Raw genomic sequence first — 25,480 nt, forward strand, 5'->3', positions numbered from 1 at the left:
TAAGGCTTTAACTGATCATACTCTTTTGTGGAAACACTGGTGGCAGAGTTGTTTGTCATGAAAAGGTTTCTTTTTAGTACAGGCTATGGGGCAAAGTCTTCTGCCCACTTACTCTGGACACCCAGTTTCCCTCTGTTCCACTTTCAGCATTGCCATGAATGACAGCTTTGTGACTGGGACAAAGGTACTATATCTCACACTGTTCTTGACTCATCTGCAATCTATGACGAGGTGACCACATCATCTTTTCCACTAGCCGTGTCCTCTGTTGATGTGAAACTACATTTGCCCAGAAATGATCTTTAATCGCTGGAATTCATTCAGAAGAATGAGAGATCTTAGAGAAACATACAAAATTATGGAAGAGATAGATAAGATAGAGGCAGGAAAGTTGTTTCCACTGGTAGGTGAGAATAGAACTAGGGGGCACAGCCTCAAGATTCGGGGAGTAGACTTAGGATGGAGATGAGGAGGAACTGCTTTTTCCAGAGTGTGGTGAATCTGTGGAATTCTCTACCCAATGAAGCAACAAAGGCTACCTCAGTAAATATATTTAAGGCAAGGTTGGATAGATTGTAGGGAAATTAAGGGTTTTAGGGAAAAGGCAGGTAGGTGGAGATCGAGTCCGTGGCTAGATCAGCTGTGATCTTCTTGAATGGTGGAGCATGCTAAATGAGCCAGATGGCCTACACCTGTCCCTACTTCTTATGTCCCCACCAAGGACATGTCAGAAATACAATAACAAAATGTTAGGAATATGACATTGATGGCATCACAGAGATAAAGTTGAGAGAGGGGCAAGACAAGAAACCGAACATTCTGGGGCGTAGAATCTTAAGGCATGATTTGGGTGGGGGGAGGGGGGGTGAAGTAGGGGCAGGTAGAGATGTAGAAGAGGAGGTGATTAAGGAACCAATTACTGCTGTAATGAGGAGAATATACAAGAAGGCATTTCAAAGAAATCCATATGGGTTGAGCTTAGGAACAAAAAAGGGATAGGCCACGGGCTCACCTAACAGTTCAGAATCAGAATCAGGTGTATTATCACCGGCATGTGACGTGAAATTTGTTAACTTAGCTGCAGCAGTTCAATGCAATACATAATCTAGCAGAGAGAACTAATAATAATAATAATAATAATAAAAGTAATAATAAACAAGTAAATCAATTATGTATATTGAATAGGTTTGAAGAACCGTGCAAAAACAGAAATACTGTATATTTAAAAAATAAAGTGAGGTAATGTCCAAAGATTCAATGTCCATTTAGGAATCGGATGGCAGAGGGGAAGAAGCTGTTCCTGAGTCACTGAGTGTGTGCCTTCAGGCTTCTGTATCTCCTACCTGATGGTAACAGTGAGAAAAGGGCATGTCCTGGGTGCTGGACGTCCTTAATAATGGATGCTGCCTTTCTGAGACACCGCTCCCTAAAGGTGTCAGCTATGTAGAGAAATCACAGAGAGATGCAAGAGTAATAGAGTTATAGCAGATAGTAATTTTCCCAGTATTGCCAATGATCACCTTAGTGCAGGAAGAGTAGAGAGGGTGAACTTTTTAAAGTTTGTTCAGGCTAGCCTTTTGAGACAGTACATGGATATAGAGAAGAAGCAGTGCTGGACCTGATGTTAGGGAATGTAGCTAGGCTGAAGTGTCAATGGGAGAGAATTTCACAGATAGGAACCATAACTTCGTAAATTTCAGAGAGATGAGAATAATACCCCGAATAGGGAGGAAGGCAGACTTCAATATCACATTTGACCTGGCAGAAGTAGACTCAGATAACTACTTTAGCATTGTCTCCATACATCTTACCGGAGTCATTCAGAAGTGATAGTTCATGGTCAAAGTGCTCCCATAAGGGTGAGAGGCAAGGACAGCAAGTTGAATAGTATGAGTTGGACAAAGAAATCAATGTAAGCATACAGCTGGCGTGAAGAACTTGAAACAGCGAGACCTTGCAGGAGTATATAAATTGTAGGGAGTACTTAAAGTTTTTAAAGTTGGGGAGTATTTTAAATTTAGGAGGGCAAAGGGGAATCACAGGATATCACTGCAGTACAGTAGTACAGTATATGATTAAGGATAATCCCGAAGTATTTTATGAGTACAGATTCAGATTCATTTATTTAACTACGGGTCAAGATGGTGCTGAGCTGCGATCTCTGTCGAGGCCATGCCTCAGACTTAATTTTTTTTTTAGGTCTGTAGGGATGATTTTGGGGACAGGGAGGAATTAGAGATCAGGTTAGGGTTCAGCGACAGGGATGTGGAGGGAATTAGCAGTCAGGCCAGAGTGCAAAGGTCAATGTGACTAGCTGGATTGATCTTATATTGAGCCAGTAGACTCAACAGGGCACATTGCCTCCTTCTGTATGAAAATCTTGTGACACAAGGAAATCCACTGAAGAAGGTCTACTGGAAGCCTTGGGCTTGCTTTACCATCTTGCTGGCATTTTCTTAGTTCACTCCACCCTCACTATTTTACTAAGCTTTGAATTTGTGTGAAAAATGAAGTGTTGCTATTGTTTAATATGGATATATTTTTGAGCATTTGTAATTGCTGTTGACACAGGTATGATGCAGTTGTATATCTTACTGGAAAGCAATAAATAGAAAATATGAACTACAATGTTCTTAGAGCCTCATTACAATTGCAATAAGTCTTAAATTTAAATTATGCTCACTGATCCAGACTATTCTTCTTTTTTTTTAAATTTTATTTTTATTTGGATAAGGAGTTCACAATTATCATGTACTTTTTTCACACATATAACCTTTTCCATTTTTTTATATGTATAAAACTACAATTATTTATACATTCTTAAGTACACATTGAGATGATATAAAAGCAAAATAAACATTTAAATAGATAATTATGTACTGTGGTAAATCTAACCTATTAGGCTAAGTAAAGAAATTAGTTGTTAAGAAAAATGGTAATAATAGTTTCCATACAACCCTTCTGGACCATTTCCACTGGTCCAAAATGTTGCATACAAGCCTATATACCAACCATTGTAGGTGTTTATATCCCAATTTGTTCGTGCTTGTTCCTGCCCGCAGACATAATTATCCAATCCCTATGTACTTATTTACTTAATTTTTTCAATTTTTTTTATCCCTTTCCCAAATCTTTCCCTTTACTTGTGTTAATTCTCTATTTTCCAAAAAAAAACAACAAACATTTAGACTAGGGGTGCTTACGTTAGCAATATTACTGTGTTGATGAGAAGAGCAATATAAATCATTAGGAGAGTCATCTAAAGTCTGCTCGCATTGGGGTTATATATTCAATCCATTTATTCCAGATTTGATAAAATGTTTCTTTTTGAGTTCTCAGGGAGTAGGTCAACTTTTCCATTTTAAATATTTCCAAGATAATTTCGTACCAGTCTTCTAATGTAGGTGGTATTGGATTTAGCCATTTTCTAGTGATTGATTTCTTACTTGCCGCTAGGAGGGCCTGCAGCAACTTTATATCTTCCTTCTGTTCAAGGAACCATACATGCCCCAAATAGAGCGTCTCAAAGTTCAGAGGTATCTGGGACCTAAGTACCTTAACTAATGTTCTATGAATACCTTCCCAAAATAGACTTAATTTAGGGCAATCCCAGAAAATATGAAAATGATTTGCCTCCTTAGAGCCGCACCTTCTCCAACACATCACATTTGTATCTTTATATTTTTCCTGATATGGGGTCTTGAAGTATCTTATAATGTTTTTCCAACAATGTTCTCTCCAAGTCAAAGAATTAGTCGAGGACCATTGAAAGCTGCAGATTTTCCCCCAAGCCTCCTCTGAAAGTACCAACCCCGCTTCTTTCTCCCACTTCTCTTTAATATACAGTGTATTTACATTTTTAGCATGGGAGAGTGCATTATATAGGCGAGAAACTGATTTACTAGGTATTGAACTGCAAGCCGAATTCAGAATCTTGAAAAATTCTAATTCTACTGTTGATAGGTCTGTATTATCTACAACTCTGGTTAACATAGTTTCGTATTTGAAGGTACCTAAAAAAGTCATTATGTTCTAGGCCACGTTTGTCCTGCAGGATTTGGAAACTTTGTAATACTCTTTTATCTATAAATGAGAGGTAGGTTGTAAGACCTTTCTTTATCCATAGCTCAAATCTTTTATCTCCTCTGTTGGGAAGGAATTCGGTATCATATGCACACCATCTAAAGAGTTTTAGCATGTTATTAATTCCACATGAATTAACCACCTTCTGCCATACTTTTAATGTAAGATTTATCCAAGCATTATTAAATTTTTCCAACTGGGCCATCAATCCTTTGTCAGCTATTGAGGCCTGAAGAGGAAAACTGTCAACTAATCCAAATTCTATTTCCTTCCATCTAGCTTTATATTCCCTATTACACCAATATAACAGAGGGGTTATCTGTGAGGCATAAAAATAATTTCTCAGGCAAGGAAGAACCATACCTCCTCTTTCCTTCCCTAACTGTAAAGTGTTATATCGAATTCTAGGTTTCCTTCCTTGCCAAATGAAGCGGGAAATCCATTTGTCCCATTCCCTGAATTGATTATCATCCACCTCACTGGTAAAGTACGGAAAAGATATAATAACCGAGGAAGAATATTCATTTTTATAGTATTTATCCTTGAATTTAAACTTAAAAAGGGGATAAGATTCCATCTATGCATATCTGCTTTTATCTCTGAGATTAATGGCCCATAATTTACCTGTGACAGTGTTGAAAGATCCTTCGGCAGGGTTATTCCTAAATATTTTAAGGATTTAGCTTCCCACTTAAGATCGTATGTCTCCTGCAATTTTTTGGATGGTGTATAATTTAGGGACATAACCTGCGTTTTCTTTACATTTATTTTATAACCTGATATTTTCCCAAAGTCATCCAACAGTGTAAACAATCCTATAAATGATTTTTCTGGTTCACTCAGATAGACCAAAACATCATCTGCGAATAACGCCACTTTCTGTTCAATCCCTGCCACCTTGATACCTTTTACGATTTCGCTCTGTCTTATTAGTTGGGCAAGTGGTTCAATATATAGCGCAAAAAGGAGAGGAGAAATTGGGCATCCCTGTCTAGTGCCTCTCTCTAAAATGAAGGAGTCAGAGAGGTCCCCATTTATCTTAATTCGGGCTGTTGGGCTGTCATACAGAGTCTGAATTACTTTAATAAACCTTTCCTGAAAGCCGAATCTTCCTAACACTCTGTATAGGAATGCCCAACTAACCGAATCAAAAGCTTTCTCAGCGTCCAATCCTACTACCATTGTCTCTGTCTCGTTCTTATTAACCTGTTCTAATATGTGCAGAGTTCTCCTTATGTTGTCCTGTGTTTGGCTTTGTTGAATAAATCCAGTCTGGTCTAAATGGATTAGGCCAGGTAAAAGCTTTTCCAATCTGCGCGCTAATATAGATGTAAATAGTTTGTAATCTAAATTAAGAACACTAATTGGCCGATAATTGCCACATTCTAGTTTATCTTTACCCTCTTTAGGAATAACTGAAATAATCGCTTCTCTCCAGGAAGGTGGAGTTTCTCCTCTCTGCAAGATCCAATTAAAGGTGTTAAGTAGTAATGGGGCTAACTGTGTCTTCAGGGACTTGTACCACTCTGAGGGAAACCCATCAGAACCCGGGGACTTTCCAGCCTTTAACCTAGAGATGGCCACGTTCAGTTCTTTGACAGTTACTGGTTCTAATAAACTTTCATTTTGTAAATCTGTAAGTTTAGGTAGATCTAAAAAATTCAATACACTGTCTATATAGGGCTCATTGGGGGCCCGGGGTTGGGAGTACAGCTCTCGATAATACGTTTCAAAACTCTCTTGAATTTTCCCTATTGTACTCTCCACAAGCTTTGTCTTTGGATTCTTTATTTTATGAATTGTATTGTCTGCTTGTTGTTTTCGTAATTTATATGCTAATAATCTAGCTGATTTACCTCCTACTTCATAATTCTTTTGTCTCAGGTAAAGAAAATTTCTTTGAGTTTCCAACGTATAAATATCATCAATTTCACTTTGCAATTTCCTAATTTCCTGTTTTCGATTTGAATTACTTTTGTTGCTATCTCCAACTTGAAGTTGTTTTAATTTTCCTTGAAAGTCTGCTAATTTTTGTGCATTGATTTTTTTCATGTGAGTAGTAATGAAAATAATTTTCCCTCTCAGTACAGCTTTCAATGTATCCCATAAAATCACTGATGATGTTTCTCCCGTGTCATTAAGGTCTAGATATTCTTTGATTTCTCCCCTTAATCTCTCCATTACTTTTGGGTTATTAAGTATATGTGAGTTTAGCCTCCATAGTGTTTTCCTCATTTTCCTTTCCAGGATTAGAGACATAGAGACTGGGCTATGATCCGACAGATCAATTGTTGCAATATTACAGTTTTTTATCCTGAGTCTATCTGTATTAAAGATAAAGAAATAGTCTATCCTTGAATAGGCTGAATGAGGGAAAGAGTAATATGTATAATCTTTACTAGTAGGGTGTAATTCCCTCCAGACATCTATAATTCCCAACTCCTCCATCAATGAATTCACTTTCCGAGTCAGAGGTTTATTCTGAGTAACTATTCTTGAAGAATCTAATATAGGACTTAATCTAATATTAAAATCCCCTCCACAAATTACTACCCCTCGAGAACTGACCATTAGGTCAAAAATGTGTCTATAAAATGACCATTCACTACCTGGAGGAGCATAAACATTCAGCAATGTTATTTCTGTACCTTCTATTCTTCCTGTGATTTTTACAAACCGTCCTTCTTTGTCTCTAGTCTCTGAAATATGTTCATAATTAAGAGTACTTGATATTAAAGTAGCTACCCCTCTTTTGTGACTCAGTTTATATGATGAATAAAATACATGCTTAAAGCCCATTCTTTTTAATTTTCCATGTTCAGATTGGCTCATATGTGTTTCCTGGAGGAAAGCTATTTGTGCCCTCTCTTTTTTCAATTTAGACATAATCTTATTTCTTTTAATTGGATTCAAAACCCTATTAACATTATAGGAAATTATTTTTACCAATTCAGTTTGCATTTTTCTCTAGTAGAAAAAAAGCACTCTCCTTTTCTAACCAAACAGTAAGCAATCCCTTCTCAACAGTAAACCAAGACATATAACCACACCCTAGACATTTCTGAACGTATAACATTTGAAAATTTTCCCCGACTTCCCACAGTGAGGCCTGAGCACTGACCCGCCTCAGTTCAGAGGGATAACCTCTATCTTCACCCTGTGTTAGAGGGCCCTCAGCAGTTTGAATAATCATAGAGAATTTTCTCCTATTTATGTCTCGACCATATTGCTATCATTCAAGTTATTCCGCCTAGATTATTTTCAATTACCAGTTTTCATTTTACTTTTAAGTCCGATTTACTCTTTTCAGTCATTTCTCTTAATTAATCTGTATTCTCTGTACATTCGCGTCTGAATATTTGCAGGTTTTCCTTGTAGTTTGACACTCTGTTTCGAGTGGAGCGTCCTCGCCCCACTAACTGACACGACTTCTGCCGAATCCTCTCCAGTAGCGACTCCGGTTGGGTGATAACTTTAATAGGTAGTCCCCGGTCCACCAGGTCCGACGTTGCCTCCTCCACCATAGCGTAAGTTTTTGTCCCTTCGTCGTAAAAGACTCTCAGCCGAGCTGGATACAGGGTCTGGAATCTGATGTTGTTTTCCTTCAGGACTCTCCGTGTTTCCATATATTCCTTCTGTCTGGCAAGAATCCCCGGTGCGTAGTCGTGGTCTAAACTGATTTTACAGTTGTTCCACATGAAACCTTTCTTTTGCCATGCTCTTTTAAGCACCTCTTCCTTCGTTCTGTAACTGAGAAATCTGATCAGAATCGATCTGGGCTGGGCGCCTGCCGAAGGCTGTGGTGCCAATGCGCGGTGAACCCTTTCTATCTGTAGGTCTTTTGCGGCCGGTATATCAAGGTTCTCTCTAAGCAGCTTCTCCACGAAGGGAATCATCAATCCGGGTTTACCTTCGGTTCCTTCGGGAACTCCGTAGATCCTCACATTTTCCCTTCTCGAGCAGCCTTCTTGATCTATTAGTTTCCACTGGAGTTGGTCTTGTAGCTTCAGCATTTCTGCTATCACTTCCTCGGCATTTTGTAGCTTCTCTTCAATTCCAACAATCCTCGCTTCGGCTTCATCTATCTGCGAGTTTGTTTTTACTATTTCTCCTTTAATATCTTCCAGCTGTTTGCTGTTATCTTGTCGGAACTCGCGAATCTCTCCGAGAATCAAAGACAGAGTCACCGATTCCCCCTCATTATCTCCGTCCTGGCTTGCCGTGGGGGAGCTAGGCCCTTCGCCTTGCTGCATCTCTTTAAGTTTATCAGCCTTCGAAGCAGACTTTTTATTCTTGTTCTTAGACATCATCCTTGCCCCTTTTATTAATATAGTTATGCAATATTAAGTATTTGTCTAAATTCGATTTTGGGGCAGTTTACCTTTTTTGTCGAGAGACCTTTTCCTTACGCCGCCATTCCCTTGATGACCCGGAAGTCCCCCCCGATCCAGACTATTCTTAATGGAACTAAAAATAGAAATTATTGTAAATGCCAGCAAATTTCACGCCACTTTGCCAAAAACCTGGATGCACGGCAAAGTAGCTGAGCACAGTATGAGATTTTTGTGGCTACTTCACTAAACAAAAAACATTTTAAACTTGTCAATACTACCCCCTTTTTTAAAATAACCTGTCCTACAGTTTCATTGACCATTCCCCCCACCCCGAAGGTGAATTTTCAAACTACAATGTACCTCTCCTTAGTGAATGCAGATGAGAAGTATTCACTGAAGAAATTGCTACATCCTTTGGTTCCACACGCAGATCGCTTACTTGATCCTTAATGGTCTCTACTCTTTCCCTCTTCGGCTTATGTCCCACTGTTATAGGACAACGGAATGGTTCCTGTGATAAGATGGACTCTGATCCTCCCGGTCTCCCTTGTTGTGACCTTGTACCTTACTGTCTATCTACACTGTATTTTCCTTGCTCTGCATTCTGCTGTTTTACTTTGTACTACCTGTTATAATTAATTGATCTGTACAGACAGTTGCAAGGCAAGTTTTTCACTGTACCGAGGCAAGCTAATATACCAATTTAATATATTGTAGTTATGTCATATTCGCTCCAGAATGCTTTACGACAATTGCAGGTTGCCATAGGAGATCAGATTCAATTATTTATCACATGTACATTGAAACATACAGTGTCATATGTGTTAATAACCAACATAACCTAAGGATATGTTGGGGGCAGCCCATAAGTGTGGGCACACATTACAACACCAACATTACATGCCCAGCATGTTCACAGATCAACAGAAGAAACAACAGAACACCAGCGACAAAACGACAACAGGAAAACAAGCTCCTTACCTTCCTCCCACCCACACAGACAATACTCCAGCACAGGCCTTCTCTGGGTGTCTAGCCTCTGTACACTCACAGACATTGTCCAGGCCTCCTCAGTCTTGCAGACTCACAGACCCAGGGGCTTCAGCCATCTGTCTTCGACTTCTGGATGACCTTTGAGTTTCAGGCTTTGATCTTCAGTATTGAACCCAGGACTCATTAATGACGACGAACGAGACCTTGGATGAGGACCCCGAACTCTAGGGTCTCGAACTCCTGACTCACTGATGATGGAACCCTGAACACTAGGCCTTGAACTCTGGTCTCTCCATCTCGCGTACATATGGGGCCTCCACAAAGGACAGCCATCTTCCTCCGCGAGTTACAACTTCAGCCAGAAGAAGCTTCTCCCTTATCTACACTGACAGGGTCTCCTCGTTTCCACTGCGAGTGAATGCTCCTCAATTTGACTGCTAATGGTATCTTCAACGTAATTAAACATCTCATTTACCATATAGCAGTGGGAGTTAGATTGATAAGGATGGTAGTTTATATTATAAGGAAGGAACAAATGTCTTGTAAAGGAGGGAATGTTCGTTAAAGTTCTTATTCAGAACATAGGAGTGAAAAGGAGTAGTAAATGGAGACAGTGGAAAACAGGACAATCTGCAATTTTTGAAGGGTGGAATCTGAAAGGCATGCGGAGAGCATAGCAGTAATCAACCCAGAAACCAGGACTTTCAGTACCAGCAATGAGCTGGATCTGAGACAGCTTCAAAAAAAATCAACAGTAGGAAGTGACAGGCTGAAGCATGGTAGGAATGAAAAAAAAAGGGTAAAATGGGGAGACAGTTATAATTATGAGTAGTTGAAGATAGTTATATGTTTCTGCTATAGGAGTGCTACATGTTTTTGCTTGTGATGTTTCCAAGCTTCAGGGTAAAAAGCAACAGCTCCATCGCGAAGGACATCATTTCTCCCTGAAAATGTTGATAATACATCAACTGGTGTGGAACAGAGCCAAACAGATTTGATGGAATCTGAGGTAATTTACAGATTTCAACCAGCTTGATTGTTCAAGACATCGCAAGTAGCCACAGGGTCCAGGCAGGCAGATGGCAGGGGTGGGTGGGGGGGGGGGGGATAGGGGGAGGGGAACACTGGAGATTCCTGCCAGAAGGTATATTGTGGATATCAGGTAATGGTTGACTGCAAAGCACTGCAATACTTATTACAGCATGAAAATAAGCTGACCAGCCCATCAAGTCCAGTGGAACAACTATAGCTGTCCTTTAGGCTTTACCCTGCAACTTATTTGTTCACCATCCGCATCAACTCCCCTTTGATTTTTTGTCACTTAGCTACTCCAGTGATGATTTACAGCAGTTAATTAAGCAGGTGCTTTTTGGGATGCAAGAGGAGCTGACAGTAACAACGAAAACATGCAAACTCACACTGATAACCTGTGCCAGTCTCCAAGTATATTGTTGACTGTCTGACAGTCACCGTGCAAGGCTCATAAATGATAAAGTAATTTGCGCAAAGATACAGGAGACAACAGGTGTGTATGTGTGTGTGTATGTACACACAATCAAACATAAGATACTGCCTTTAAGGGAGAAGTGAAGAAAATTATAGGTTCTCCTATCTTAGACACTCAATAATATATTGATTATGGCATCCAACAATAATTGATCACATACGTGAATTTTAAATGAAGTGTCAGGGCTTTAATTTACAGGTGGCAACAAGTAAATGTCAAAGCTGAGGGGTGGTATCAGCAAGGGGGCCAAGACTAGTTATTTTAATTTGTGCATGTCAGTGCCCTAACTAACTGCAAATGATTTACTCACTTAGCTCCTGCATTCCTGTGCACAATCCATGTTGTGGTTTTGAATCTACAACCATGGGCAGAAAGTCATTAAAGAAATTCATTGGGGGGATGTTTTGCCAAGTTGCCCAGCTCTGGAATTTAACCTTCTGGCTACACCTCTGCCCTGTCAAGGATATCCAACATTGCACACCAATTTGATGCATGACTTACACCACAGACTTAGAGGTGTAGAAAAGGGGTGAATTGAAGACAGTGAGAGAAAGGTGGTATCAAAGAAAGTGCAATTAATAATCTTTTTTAAAAAACTAAGCCTTTTAATTTCAATGTGCAGATGCTATTTGTTCTATTTTACAGTGGTAGAGGTTGCAGGAAACTGCTCCAACTAACCGGTGTTCTAACACTTATCAGCTCTCATGGCATCAATACCCAATCCTGTTCATATTGGACAAATGCACACAATGCAATAGTATAGTTACGAAAACATAACAAATAGAAGGCGTAGACCATTTGGCTTTCACGCCCATTTCACTACTCAAAGTTCAAAGTACATTTATTATTAAAGTACGTACACAGAACATAAGTCTGATAGTCATCCTCCGGCAGGCAGCCACAAAACAGAAACACCACAGAACTCTTTCAAGACCCAATGCACAAAAAAAGGAAAAAATTGCACAACCAGCAAAAAGCAAGTGAACAACACGTGGAATATCAAACATCAGACCAGGAGTCCAGTGATATTCAGCTTAGTTTAGTTCAGCCCCGCTAGCCCGCAGCAGGCCCGTACCCCGTTACGCATTGATGGTTCCGATCAAACCGCTCAGATACAGCAAAAAAAGAGTAACCGGAATCTAATAACACGTGCAACATGAACCTCAAAGCCCCCCAAAACAAGTCCGTAGCCTCACCAATCAATCCTTGCAGCGTGGATCCCAAGACTCCTGCACTTCCTCCGATATCAGCTAGCGAGAGGGAGAGAAAGACCAGTCAAACGCAGGCAGTTGGCGCCCAATGTCTGCCCAGCCTCTACTCTCATCAACTTCAACCTTGATCCATGCCTCAATCGGAGAGAAGCAGTGGAGTCGATCATGGGCTCGCGCCCCATCTCCAGGCTTTTAGCCAACCAAGCCACACACTCAGCTCCCAGCCTCACTCAACTCACTCGGAGACAAAAAAAGACCCCAGATCGCCCAAAATCACACCAACAAAAATATAAATCACAGGTTCCAACTGCACACAGCTTAGTAGTAGAATCATATTTGAAAGAAGTAGTTTCATAAACCGTCACCCTTGGTCATTGGCACCATCTTGATTAATCATTAATAAGATGATTATACTTTCTTATACTAATCGCAACTTCCCAATATTCCGCTAATATTCAAATGTCTATTGCTCAATAACCAAAAGCGTTTGATTATTCCCTCTGAATCGTATTGGTCTCAGTGCAGACTGGTATATTCTGAAAGGACTGGGATTAAATCCGGGGCAAGCTTCGTCTTTGCAATATGATACCACACTGGGGCATAACAGTGACTTGATTTTGGAGCTCAAGAAAATGAAACAGGAGTATTCCACCTATCTTCTCAAGCCTGTCTTGTCATTTAATATGATTATGGCTGATCTACCCACCCTCCTCTGTGCTAGATCCCTGTAGGGCGTATTCTGGAGTTGGGGTATATAGCAAATATTAATTTCAGCAACAGTCTGTCTTCAGACCAGAATGTGGATTGCAGACTGAATCTAAAATGCAGCTCTATACAATGGTTGTAATTCAAAGGAAGCATTGTAGAAACATTGTAAATATAGAATTGTCCTGCAGTTACCATTGATCTTTACTTAGAATATAAAAATGTCAAGTAATATTGGATCAGGGAGGCCTCTTCTTCCAAGAGTGTCTCCTGTATGGTTCCTGCTAGTTTGGCTGAATAAAGACTTATATACCCACCAGTTTTACTGTGAATGAAGTCACCAGAGACCTCCATAGCTCCCATTTCCCCTAAACCTTTCAAAAATTTATCTAGTTCCACTTTAAATATTTCTATTGAGTTAGCCTCCATGAATGCAGAGGAAATGGATGGAAAGGGACACGAGTCGGCAGAAGGAATTAATTTAGTTGGGCATCCGATTACTAATGAGATCGTAACAACAAAATGGGCTGAAGGACCTGTTCCTGTACTATATTCCATGTAACTCTGGGGGCATAAACTGCAGCATCTTAGCATTTTATATAATTTTCAGCATTTCTTTGTTTAACTTACTTTTACATGAAATCACAGCTATCCACCCTAATCCCAGTTTCCAGTTCTCAGTCCACAGCCTTGTAGGGTTACTGTAATCCAACTGCACATTCAACTACTTTAATGCAGGGACTTTACCACCTTTTCAGACACTGAGTTCCAGTCCCCCACCAGATCATGGGTAGAAAAAATAACTTACTTCTCTTCACGTCCCTAAACAGATTTCTGAAATAGCAAAAATGTACTTGATATGAAAATTGTTTTAGCCCAGTAAAAAAAAATTAGCAAAGCAACAGTCTCACTACCACATACTAATGTACAATTAGGAATGTACAGTAAATGAGAGCCTTGATAGAGACATCCATATCCCATAGATGAACAAATAAAAAAAGCTTTAAAATTAATTTCTTTACATCATAAATTACCACACAATATAATCTGTTTTTATGAAAATCGTAATGAAAAACATCTCCGTCTCGCAAAAGGACAACAGGTCATTAATTTATAATAAAAATTCATTCAAAAATACTGGAAAATCTATAATCACTTCATGATAAAGAAATATGCTTGAAGAAAAAAAAGTGAATGGAAAATGTAAGACATATACTAAAACAATTAACTGCAGAGATCTGGAGAAGATGCACAGAATATATTTTAACAATACCTCCTGCATGGCATCTCAAACATGCCAAAAGAATTTTCCGCTTTATATTTTAAATAGTAATGGGATTTACTCTCTGCATCCAATGAGTCACAGAGAATGGAAACTATTGGGTTATGAGGTCAAAAGGTTTAATGCGGAAACTTACTTCTTTTTCTCATCCTCATTCAGATTTTTCCACATCTCTTCAAGTTTCATGCTAACATCTTGCAGATTAGCTTTTGGGTTCTCTGCTAACAGTTTGGGTCGAATTTCTTGCATGAAAAGGGCAGGGGCTGGCAGAGACTTTTTGACAGTGCGATTGCTGATCAAGTCATATAATGTGATCTGCCCAATTTTATCCTGCACCACATTAGAAGAATTTGTAGTTGGGTTGTTGTTTGAATTGCAATTGCTTGGGCTGCGTTGCTTTGTTTCATCACAGGCTATTTGATCTTGACTAGATGCGTTGTTAGGTACCAAAAGCTTTACAGGTGAAAATGCCTGCTCCGTGGAATCTTTCATCACACCCTTACTCCAATCGTCAGCAGTTAGTTCACCGGAATCCTTTGCAGTGGTGATCTCTTCACTTAATGTCAAAGGTACCAAGGACGAATGACCAGCACTTTCATCGTTAATATCAGGTTGACTTTTGGAAAGAATGCAGTCATCATCTAATGCCAATGCCACATCAAATTCTGGCACAAAAGTTGATTGCACAATCTCAGCAGGAGGTGACTCTTTGGACTTGGTCTCAGGCATGTTTCTGTCAGAACTCTGCTTTTCATCAACCACCACCTCAAAGGTATTGTTAGGAAAAGTGACGTCTTCAGCGCCAGCTTTCACAGTGTCAGCAATCAGGGAAGCTTCTCTTGTTGTTGAGGTGACAGTGTCATTTACTTCGTCACTTCCACTAAGTCCAGTTTCTGGTAAACATTCAGGGGATGGTTTATCAGGTTGAGGAAGTTGCCCATAGACTGAAATCAACACCTTCTCAATTACAAATAAGATGGCTTCCTGGTGAGAGGGAAAATACCGTAAGGTTTTAAATAGAGAATCACTTACGTTATGAATATAGATTAGAACATAATAGCACAGCACAGTATGGGTCCTCCGGCCCACAATGTTGTGATGACTTATATAAACCTACTCCACAATCAACCTAATCCTTCCCTCCTACACAGCCCATAGTCTCCATTTTCCTTCCATCCTTGTACTTAGCTGAGAGACTTTTAAATGTCCTTATTGTATCATCCTCTATCACCACCCTCAGTACTGTATTCCAGACACCCATCACTGTGAGGACAACCTACCTCTGACATCTCCCCTAAACTTTCCTCCGCAACTAGGCTTTAATTAGTCCCAAAATTAGAATAAAACAGCAGCTCCAATATGCAGAGAGATCTGGGTGTTCTGGACCAGGATTCAGAAATGCAGGAAGAGCCAATAAGTAAGGAAGTTGACAGATTGTTATTTCTTTATTGCCAGGGGCTTTCATACAAAAGTAGTGCGGTTCTGCTTTAGTTAGATAGAATACTGGTGGGACTATGAATGAAATAGTGTGTCTAGCACTTAGCTCCTTATGTGAGGAAGTACATGCATCGAAGCAGTTGAGTGAAATCTTATTACACCAGTGCAACACACAAGATGCTGGAGGAACTCAGCAGGTCAGGCAGCACCTATGGAGACGAGTCGATGGAGTCAATGCTGCGGGCTGAGGCACTTCATCAGGTCTCTCCGAGTGCTGATGGTGGCCTTGGCCCAAAATGTTGACTGGCATTGGAGAAGGTCCAGAGGAGACTCACAAGAATGATCCCAGGAATCAAAGTGTTAACCACTAGGTTACAGGAGACAGGAAACTGGGTGACCATCAGGAGGAGGAGGGTAATGCACACCCAGTGCAGAGTACACCTGTGGCCGTTCCCCACAACTTTAGATACTATTGAGGGGGGCAACCTACCAGGGGGAACCACACTGAGTGTGCTGCTGTGGTCAGAAGAGCAAAGGGGTGAAGAGGATTGCAGTGTTGATAGGTGATTCCTTAGTCAGAGGAACAGAGACGAAGTTCTGTTCATGTGATAGAGACATCCAGGGGGTATGTTACCTCCCTGGTGCCAGGATCAGGGATGTCTCAGATCGGGCCCATGGTATTCTCAAGGGCGAGGGTGAGCAGCCAGAAGTCTTGGTATATTTTGACACCAAGGTGAGGAGGTCCTGAAGAGATATTTTGAGGAGCCATGTGGAAAGCTGAGAAACAGGACCTGTAGGGTAGTAATCTTTGGATTGCCGCCTGTGCCACATGCTAGTGAGGGTAAAAAAAGAATGATTTGGCAGGTGAACGTGCGGCTGAGGAACTAGTGCAGGGGGCAGGGGTTCAGGTTTATGGATCATCGGGATCTCTTCCGGTATGACCTGTACAAAAGGGACAGGTCACACCTGAACCCAAGGGGGTTCAATATCCTTACTCAATATCTTTAGAGTTGTTTGGGTGGACTTATTTGGCAAGGGAATGGGAACTGGAGTGATAGTGCTGAAGGTGAGATAGTTGATTTACCCACAGTGGCAATGTGTAGTGATACTCCAAGCAAGGAGAGGCTGATGATAGGGCAAAATTGCATTCAACAGGATGAGTTGCAATGTAAAAGGTGGACAAATTCGAAAAGGGTAAATACTGGAATGTGTGCAATATATGTAATAAGGTAGGTGAACTAGTAGCACAGTTACAGATTGGCATGCATGATGTTGTAGGCATCATTGAATCATGGCTGAAAGAAGATTATAGCTGGGAGCTGAATGTCCAAGGATACACATTGTATCAAAAGGACAGTTAGGAAGGCAGAGGGGTGGAGTTGCTCTGCTGGTAAAAAATGAAATTGAATCATCAGAAAGAAGCGACATAGTGAAAGCTGGTGAATCATTGTGGGTAGAGTTAAGGAACTGCAAGGGTAAAAAGACCCTGTTGGGAGTAGTATACAGACCCCCAAACAGTAGTAAGGATGTGATCTACAAATTACAATGGGAGGTGGAAAATGCATGCCAAAAGGGCAGTGTTACAATAGTCATGGGGGATTTCAAAACACAGACAGATTGGAAAAATCAGGTTGGTGTGGGATTCCAAGAAGGAGAATGTCTAGAATGCCTACGAGATAGCTTTTTAGAGCAGCCTATGGTTGAGCCTACTAGGGATCAACTATCCTGGATTGGGTGCTGTGCAAAGAACTGGAATTGATTAGAGAGCTTAAGGTAAAAGAACCTTAGGGGCAAGTGAACATAATATGAATGAATTCACCCTGATTTTTGGGAAAGAGAAGATAAAAGTCAGACGTATCAGTATTATAGTGGAGTAAAGGGAATTACAGAGACACGAGAGAGGAGTTGGCCGGAATTGAATGGAACAGAACACTGGCAGGGATGATGGCAGAGCAGCAATGGCTGGAATTTCTGGAAGCAATTTGGAAGGCACATGATCACAAGATCACAAGACAAAGGAGCAGGAGTAGGCCATTCGGCCCATTGACTCTGCTCCGCAGCTCCCCCATGAGCTAAACTATTCACCCATCTAGTTCCAATTTCCGGCTTTTTCCCCATATCCCTTGATACCCTGACTAATTAGATACCTGTCAATCTCCTCCTTAAACACCCTCAATGATCGGGCCTCCACAGCTGTATGTAGCAACGAATTCCACAAATCCACGACCCTCTGGCTAAAAAAATTTCTCCTCATCTCTGTTTTAATTGGGTACCCTCTAATTCTAAGACTATGGCCTCTTGTCCTGGACTCACCCACCAAGGGAAACAACCTTTCCACATCTACTCTGTCCAACCCTTTCAACATTCGAAATGTTTCTATGAGATCCCCTCTCATTCTTCTATACTCTAATGAATACAGTCCAAGAGCCGACAAACGCTCCTCGTATGTTAGCCCCTGCATTCCAGAAATCATCCTCGTAAATCTTCTCTGAACTCTCCCCAACATCAGTGCGTCCTTTCTAAGATAGGGGGCCCAAAACTGCACACAGTATTCCAAATGATGCTCACTAATGCCCCATAGAGCCTCATCAACACCTCCTTACTCTTATACACTATTCCTCTTGAAATGAATGCCAACATAGATACAGTACATCCCAAAGAGAAAAAATTATTGTAAAGGCAAGATGACAGAACTGTAAATAACAACAAAAGTCAAAACCAACATAAAAGCCAAAGAGAGGGCATATAATAAAAACAAAATACTGGGAAGTTAGAGGATTGGGAAGTTTTCAAATACTACCAGAAAGCAACCAAAAAAGTCATTAAGAAGGTAAAGATGGATTACTAAAGTAAGCTCGCCAATAACATTAAAGAAGATACCAAAAGTTTCTTCAGATACATACAGTGTAAAAGAGAGGTAAAAGTAAATATCAATCCACTGGAAAATGATGCTGGAAAGGTCGTAATAGGGAACAAGGAAATGGTGGTCAAATCGTATCAGTATTTTGCATCATTCTTCACTGTGGACGACACTAGCAGTATGTTGGAGGTTTGAGAGTATCAGGGGGCAGAAGTGTGAGAAATTATTACTAAGGAGAGGTTCTTGGGAAACTGAAAGGTCTGAAGGAAAGCCAGTTACCTGGACCAGATGGTATACACACCAGGGTTCTGAAAAGGTGGCTGAAGAGAATGTAGAGGCATTAGTAATGATCTTTCACAAAGTTGATTCTGGCATGGTTCTGGAGGAATGGAAAATTGCAAATGTCATACCACTCTTCAGGAATGGAGAGAGGCAGAAGAAAGAAAATTGCAGGCCAGTTAGTCTGACCTCAGTGGTTGGAAAGATGTTGGAGTCAATTGGGGCTGAGAGAAAAAAAAGGGACAGGAAAAGTGGAGCAGACTTAATCGGCCAAATAGCCTAATTCTGCTCCTATGTCTTATGGTCTTGTACGAGGAGCATTTGGTGGCCCTGGGCCTGTACTCACTGGAGTATAAAAAAAAAAGGGGACTCTCATTAAAACCTATCAAATATTCAAAGGCCTAGATAGAGTAGATGTGGAGAGGATGCTTTCTATAGTGGGGGAGTCTAGGCCCAGAAGGCGCATAATTCCTTCAATAAGTCACTGGTGAATCAAAGATAAATTTTGCTCTATTTATTTGTCTGCCTCTCTTTCTAGAACACATGCATTCCTCATCAGTAGTCACTGATGCTCATTAACTCTAGATGATATGCAAAAACCATAACAGGATGAAGGATGCTTGAGGTTTTGGTCCGGTGGAGGCAGGGTCTGGAATAATGACATAGGTGAAAATGAGAAACGTGGTTTAAACTTGTGTGCATTGAATTTATGGACATTGAACTGAATATCTGGCAACCATGTATACCCCTCACCAATCACTAGAAAACACACAGCCTACTTTACTGACACAAGAGATTCTGCAGATGCTGAAGATCTAGAGAAACACGCACAAAATGCTGCAGGAACTCAGCAAGTCAGACAGCATCTATGAAAATGAATAAACAGTCGACATTTTGGGCCAAGACCCTTTGTTAGGACTGGAAAAGAAGGGGGAAGACTCCAGTATAATAAGAGGGAGGGAGGGAAAGGAGGACAAGCTAGAAGGCAATAGGTAATGCCAGCTGGGTGAGAAAGATAAAGGGTTTGACAAAAAGGAATCTGATAGGAGAGGAGAATGGATCTTGGGAGAAAGGGAAAAAGGAGGGTCACCTACCACCAAACACATCTTTACTCCCCTCGCACCCCCACCCTCGATCTCCCTCCTGGCACATATCCCTGCAATTGAAAGAAATGTTACACCTGCCCTTTCACCTCTTGCTTCACCTTCATTCAGGGCCCTAAACAGTCCTTCAAGACGAAAATGTTGGGGTCATCTATTGCATCTGGTACTTCCATTGTGGCCTCCGCTACATTGGCAAAAGCCAATATAAATGGGGAACCACTTTGTTGAGCACCTCTGCTCCATCTGCCAAAAGTGGAATTTCCCAGTGGCCAATCATTTTAATTCCTATCCCATTCCTGTTTTGACATGTTGGTCCCTGGCTTTCTCTTCTGCCGCAATAAAGCTACGCTGAGGCAGCCTCCAAGTTGATGGCATAAATATTGATTTCTTCTTCCAGTATTTTTGTTTCCCTACCCTTCCATCTTCTTCTATCCCCCAGCCTGGCCTCTTACCACTTCTGCTAACCTGTCTATCACCGCCCCTGTGCCTCTCCTTCTTCCCTTTCTCCCAAGGTCCATTCTCCTCTCCTATCAGATTCCTTCTTTTCCAGCCCTTTACCTTTCCCATCCACTTGGCTTCACCCATCGCCTTCCAGCTTGCCCTCCTTCCCCTCCCGGCACCTTTTCATTCTGGTTTCTTCTCACTTCTTTTCCATTCCGGATTATAGGTCCTGGCCCAAAACATCGACTTTTTATTCATCTTCATAGAAGCTGCCTGACCTGCTGAGTTCCTCCAGGATTTTGTACGAGTTGCCTACTCTACTATGCTATTACACTGAGGTATACATCTTCTGCAACTGTGCAATCTGCTTGCAAGAACCTAACTTAAGTCCCACTTTTCTAGATCATAGAATGAGGTATAGGGGTCAGCATGTGGTAATGAAACAGGCACAAGTACATAGGGATAAGGAGGAATATTGGTGGTCACCTAAATAGTTTGACCATTCTCACTTGCACAATGCCTGGACAGCAGCTGAACCAGCTGGCCAATAAAAGAAAGGAGTGTGGCAGTAGCACAGGCGTAGGTGGAGGCAGAAGCATAGAGAATGCTCCACATGATTGTACATTATAACAGCACTCTTCCCCATTTTCCCATGATCTCTGGTACTCTGAAACAATGTGAGAAAGTTGTTACAGTGATATGGTTGACAAGATAAATGCAGTCAAGGAAAAACAGAGTTATAAAACTCAATAGCTCAACTAGTAAAGCAATTCTGGCTCCTGACTGGCACTCAGTGCTATCCACTACTATACAAATAGAACAACATGCCAATTCCCTGTACTCTTGGCATCAAAACCAATCTGTTGGTGCCTTGTGAAAACTATATAATCTGAACAATTTTTCTAACCTAAAATTGCAAAAGTGTGCAAACTTTATGTTTGTTTATTCTACATATTATCAAATCTTAGGGACTAACATTGTTGGGAACGTGAGCATGATATTTTTGTTGCAAAAAGTTCCATTTCAACAAATATCTCAAGTATTTATGACAATTTAATGAGACATGTTTTAAATTGTCTTACCTTGTTTTGAAACATTATTTGAGTCTTATCTGGTGTTAAATTGACATCTATAACTGAGGCTGGAACCAAGATATTTAAGAAGAAAATTGGATAACGAGTATGTGAAGTATCCTTCTGACATTGAGAGGTATAATACTGTCGGACTAACTGCAAAATTAAAGCAAACAGAAATTTAAGTAGTATTTTTCCAGGACAAGCCATTAATAATAAAGTTGGACTGCAGTAGTGAAAGCTATTAAGTTGAAGTAGATTTGTAACTATATTAAAATGCTACCCTCACCTTCATCTTCATTGACACTAAACACTCAGCAAAGAAATTTTCAAAACCTTGCCTGTTCAACATGTTACAGCAAGATATTCCAACAAGTAGAACAGAGAACAGATTTTGAAATTTAGTCTAATGTTGTCATCCTTGTGCAGATGAGGTTGGGTGAAGTCTCTTCCATCCAAAATTAATCCATCCATACATAAAGCATTGCAAGATTAATTTGTGAATGTTGGATTCTCAGTTTTAAGATCTGGTCTATATTTCATAAAACCAGCAAATATCTCACAATCCATTTATTTCTTGAGATAGTGTGGAATAGGCCCTTCCTAACCTTTGAGCTGCACCTCCCAGCAATCCCCCAATTTAATCCTAGCTGAAGCATGGGACAATTTACAAAGATAATTAACCTACCAACTGGTATGATGTCTTTGGACTACTGGAGGAAACCCACGCAATCATGGGGAGAACGCACAAACTTCTTACAGGATACAGTGGAAATTGAACCCGGGTTGCTTGTACTGCAATGCGCTGTGCTAACCACTATGCTACCATGCCACGATGCCACCTAATCTGTTTACCAACCAATTATTACACCTAAATGATAAAAGCCAAATCAGTTCACCTCACGGTAAATGAAATGGATCCTGAAACGTTAGAAGATTAGTTGAATTTTCACCCCGAATGTCATGCTATAGCTTTAAACAATTAGACATATCATTAGAAATAATAAGGATCATATAATACACGGAGTAATTCACGAACAGCTAAGTATTGACCAACTTTTACTTATTGACCAACAATTACTTCAGCACAAAATGAAGCAATACTTTACAAAAAAAAATTGCAACTCTGTTAAAATCCTCCTTATCCAATCAGTTTAGCCTCACATCTGTGTTTGATTATAGTATTACATGGCCAGTTTACTGTTTTCCAGTAGTAAGCTACAAAAAAATCTGTTCAAATTTTACTGGATCCACATTGCACCACCAATACCTGATGCAGATATAATTAGCAACATCATACTTTACTGAGTAGTTGTTTTCTTAATCAGACACATTTGAATTAGTCTTCAGGATAAATACAGAAACGACAGGCAAGATTTTAAACCTGAGACTTCTGCCACATCAAAAAAATCTAACAAGATACATGCAGTAGACTGTGTGCCTATTTTTGTGTATTTTCACTGAGTTTTGATTCCGGAAAGAAAGCAATTGCAGTAGCATCCATTAGGTAAATACTGAGGTGATATCGGCATTTGAGAAATTGGAAATCTTGATAACAGTAAGAAAAACCACTAATAATACCATAGCACAATCTACAGAAGATTACTGAACTGCACTATATTATATATTCTTAAAGTACATTTATTACATATACCAAGGTTGTTAATTTACTTTTAATATTTCCTTGTGATGAACAGGTCTGGAGTTTACAGAGATAAAACTTCTGTCAGGGCTCGTGAGACTCATCGAAGAAGGATTAGATCCAAGTTTGGGAAGAAAGCCACTAAGGAAAATCTGTAAACATTGGAGAAAAAGAATACACACACAAATTTAGAAAATACTCTATTATCACAACATAATGTTTCAGAGCAGAAACTCATTTTGCAGTAATTGTTCACCAAGAGTCATCTGATTTACACATATTACAGTGAGGACTCAGCAAAGGTCCAGACCCTTCATTTGGTGAAAACAAAAACAAATCACAAGAGGAACCAATTATCGAATTCTCTCTTTGGGATACCAGCTGGCAAGCAAGTTCAGAATGGTAAGGTGAAATAGGAGCATCTTCTCCCATATATAGAAAATGTGCATTCTGCCAAAGAAAAAAGAAAACAAAGTCTAAATATTTTATTCATCTAATTTTAATTATCCTGACATGCTGGTGGTTCTATAGCAATTTAAAGAATTATAAATCTAATGATGAATAAATTTCATACATACCAGCATTACAATTTTAAATTTCAACAAGGTACCACTCATCAGCCTCTATCCCAATATTTTCTTTTCTCCAATATTATTATGCACAAGGTTACCATTATCTGAGAATTTTCCTAATTGTGCAAATCAGTATTTGTCTACATTAGTAGCAATTACCACCATGTGATTGAATGCTGGAATGTATGCAAGGCAAAGGGTAAAGGCGAAAACTATTTACTGAGTAAACATGCAGGTCAGAATGAAAACATCTGTCAGAAATGATAAATTAGATTTTATGAACCAATGGTTTACAATGTGGCTGACACATTCATCGTGAAAGATTTTTAAAAAATAACAGTACAAATAACGACAATAATGGACAGCCATTTTCTGGCCCACACAACATGAATCTGTTCAAAATGACTTTCCCCTCTGCTCTTCATCTTCCCTTTTGAGAGCAACTCTGCCTTTAGACATCCTACACACTTTACTTAAAAGGTAAACAATGTTTCACTAAGTATAACTACAGGTTGCCATAACCATGAAATTTCCATTATATTTAAATAAAACAAATTAAACTGCTACTAAAGTTACTGTAAACTGAAGCTAATGGCCAACATCCATATACAAATCTGGATGAAAAGAAGTGGACAAGTCTGGCTGATCCCAGAACATGGTACAAACTCACTTTGGCAGAGAGAGTAAATGATAATTGATAGAACTGGCTTGAGTTGTTGGACTTGCCAAATACAAACCTGGAGCAAATAATAACAAAGTAATACGGGCAATTGGTATGGAGACTTAAATCTTTGCCAAACAAAAGACTGCCATGACGACCAGATTGATGAACAGAGTGAAGTGTTAGTGTTTCAGGTAGGCTACAGACTGAAGACATCTGTGAATATTAACATCCACGTCAACTTCTCTGCAATCTTTCTCCGTGCCCACTGCAAGCTTATCTTGTCACTGAGACAGCCTACATATCAGCAGTGAGTTACTAAGGTCTCAGGCTCCTTTCCTGGCACCCACACAAGCTGCTATTACAAATGCCCCCTTTGCCTTGAATATTGCCCCTCTCTTTTCAAATCTGCTGTCATCACCAAAAAGTAGCCAACACCATTCTCCCACCCCAACCCATCCCCTGCAAGAAGTACACCAACATTCACATGTCTATCACTTGACCTTTTGATGTACTCTTTTAGGCTCCACTGGGAAAGCATGATCCCATCAGAATCAGATGTAGTATCACTGACATACAGTATGCCATGAAATTTGTTCTGACTGCTGGGGTCTTCAATGACAGATGCTGCCTTTTTGAGCCATCACTTTTTAAATGTGTCCTCGTGATGGTGCTGGCTGAGTTTGCAACTCTCTGCAGCTTTTCCTGATCCACCCCACGCCTGTGCGGTGGCTGATCCTGCTTCAGTCTAATATCTGAGCCACTACACACCGGCACTGAGGATGTTGCCCACTGACATTTAAATGAAGCTAAGTATTAAAACAGCCTCTCACTCTGCTGCAGCAGGTGAGAACTTAAGTCTCCAGCACAGAAACTTGCTGGCAGTCCAATTTAGGCCTTTATCTTTATACAGTTTAATGAATTATTTAAAACTAATACAATATTACTAATTATACTGATGAGCTAGTTTTGGTATGCATCTAATACCGATGCCCTTTAGGGATGTGTACCCATCTGATGGGATGTGTGCATTTTGTACCAAATGCAATGCAATTGCCATTACCGTTTTTCCTGTTACTGTGCATTACCTGTCTAGTCCTTGATATTTCTTTTTTCCAATTTATGTACTCAAAGAACATGGACATCATCAGAAAATCCAACATTTATTATTCATCTGTAACTACTCCTAAAAAAGAGGCAAACTTGAAGTCCTGAACAGACCTGAGCAGGTAAAGAAGGCAGATTCTTCTCCCTGAAATTTAGTGAACTGGGTTAGTTTTTAATTCGCAGTTCACTA

At 40.1% G+C, this 25,480-nt stretch overlaps 1 protein-coding gene across 3 annotated transcripts in view; it reads right to left on the minus strand.

Moving 5' to 3' along the window:
* The window catches only part of pms1 (PMS1 homolog 1, mismatch repair system component), a 108,387-nt gene that overhangs the window by 26,011 nt on the left and 56,896 nt on the right, over positions 1 to 25,480 (minus strand). For all 3 annotated transcript variants that reach the window (XM_063051996.1, XM_063051994.1, XM_063051997.1), the window contains exons 7-9: positions 22,980 to 23,102; positions 21,318 to 21,464; positions 14,252 to 15,099 (exon numbers count right to left, since the gene is read on the minus strand). In XM_063051996.1, the coding sequence (XP_062908066.1) occupies positions 14,252 to 15,099; positions 21,318 to 21,464; positions 22,980 to 23,102 (1,118 nt within the window). The remainder of the gene's footprint in view (positions 1 to 14,251; positions 15,100 to 21,317; positions 21,465 to 22,979; positions 23,103 to 25,480) is intronic.

This window comes from Mobula hypostoma, chromosome 6 (assembly GCF_963921235.1).
Source record: "Mobula hypostoma chromosome 6, sMobHyp1.1, whole genome shotgun sequence".
Classification (NCBI taxonomy): Eukaryota; Metazoa; Chordata; class Chondrichthyes; order Myliobatiformes; family Myliobatidae; genus Mobula; species Mobula hypostoma.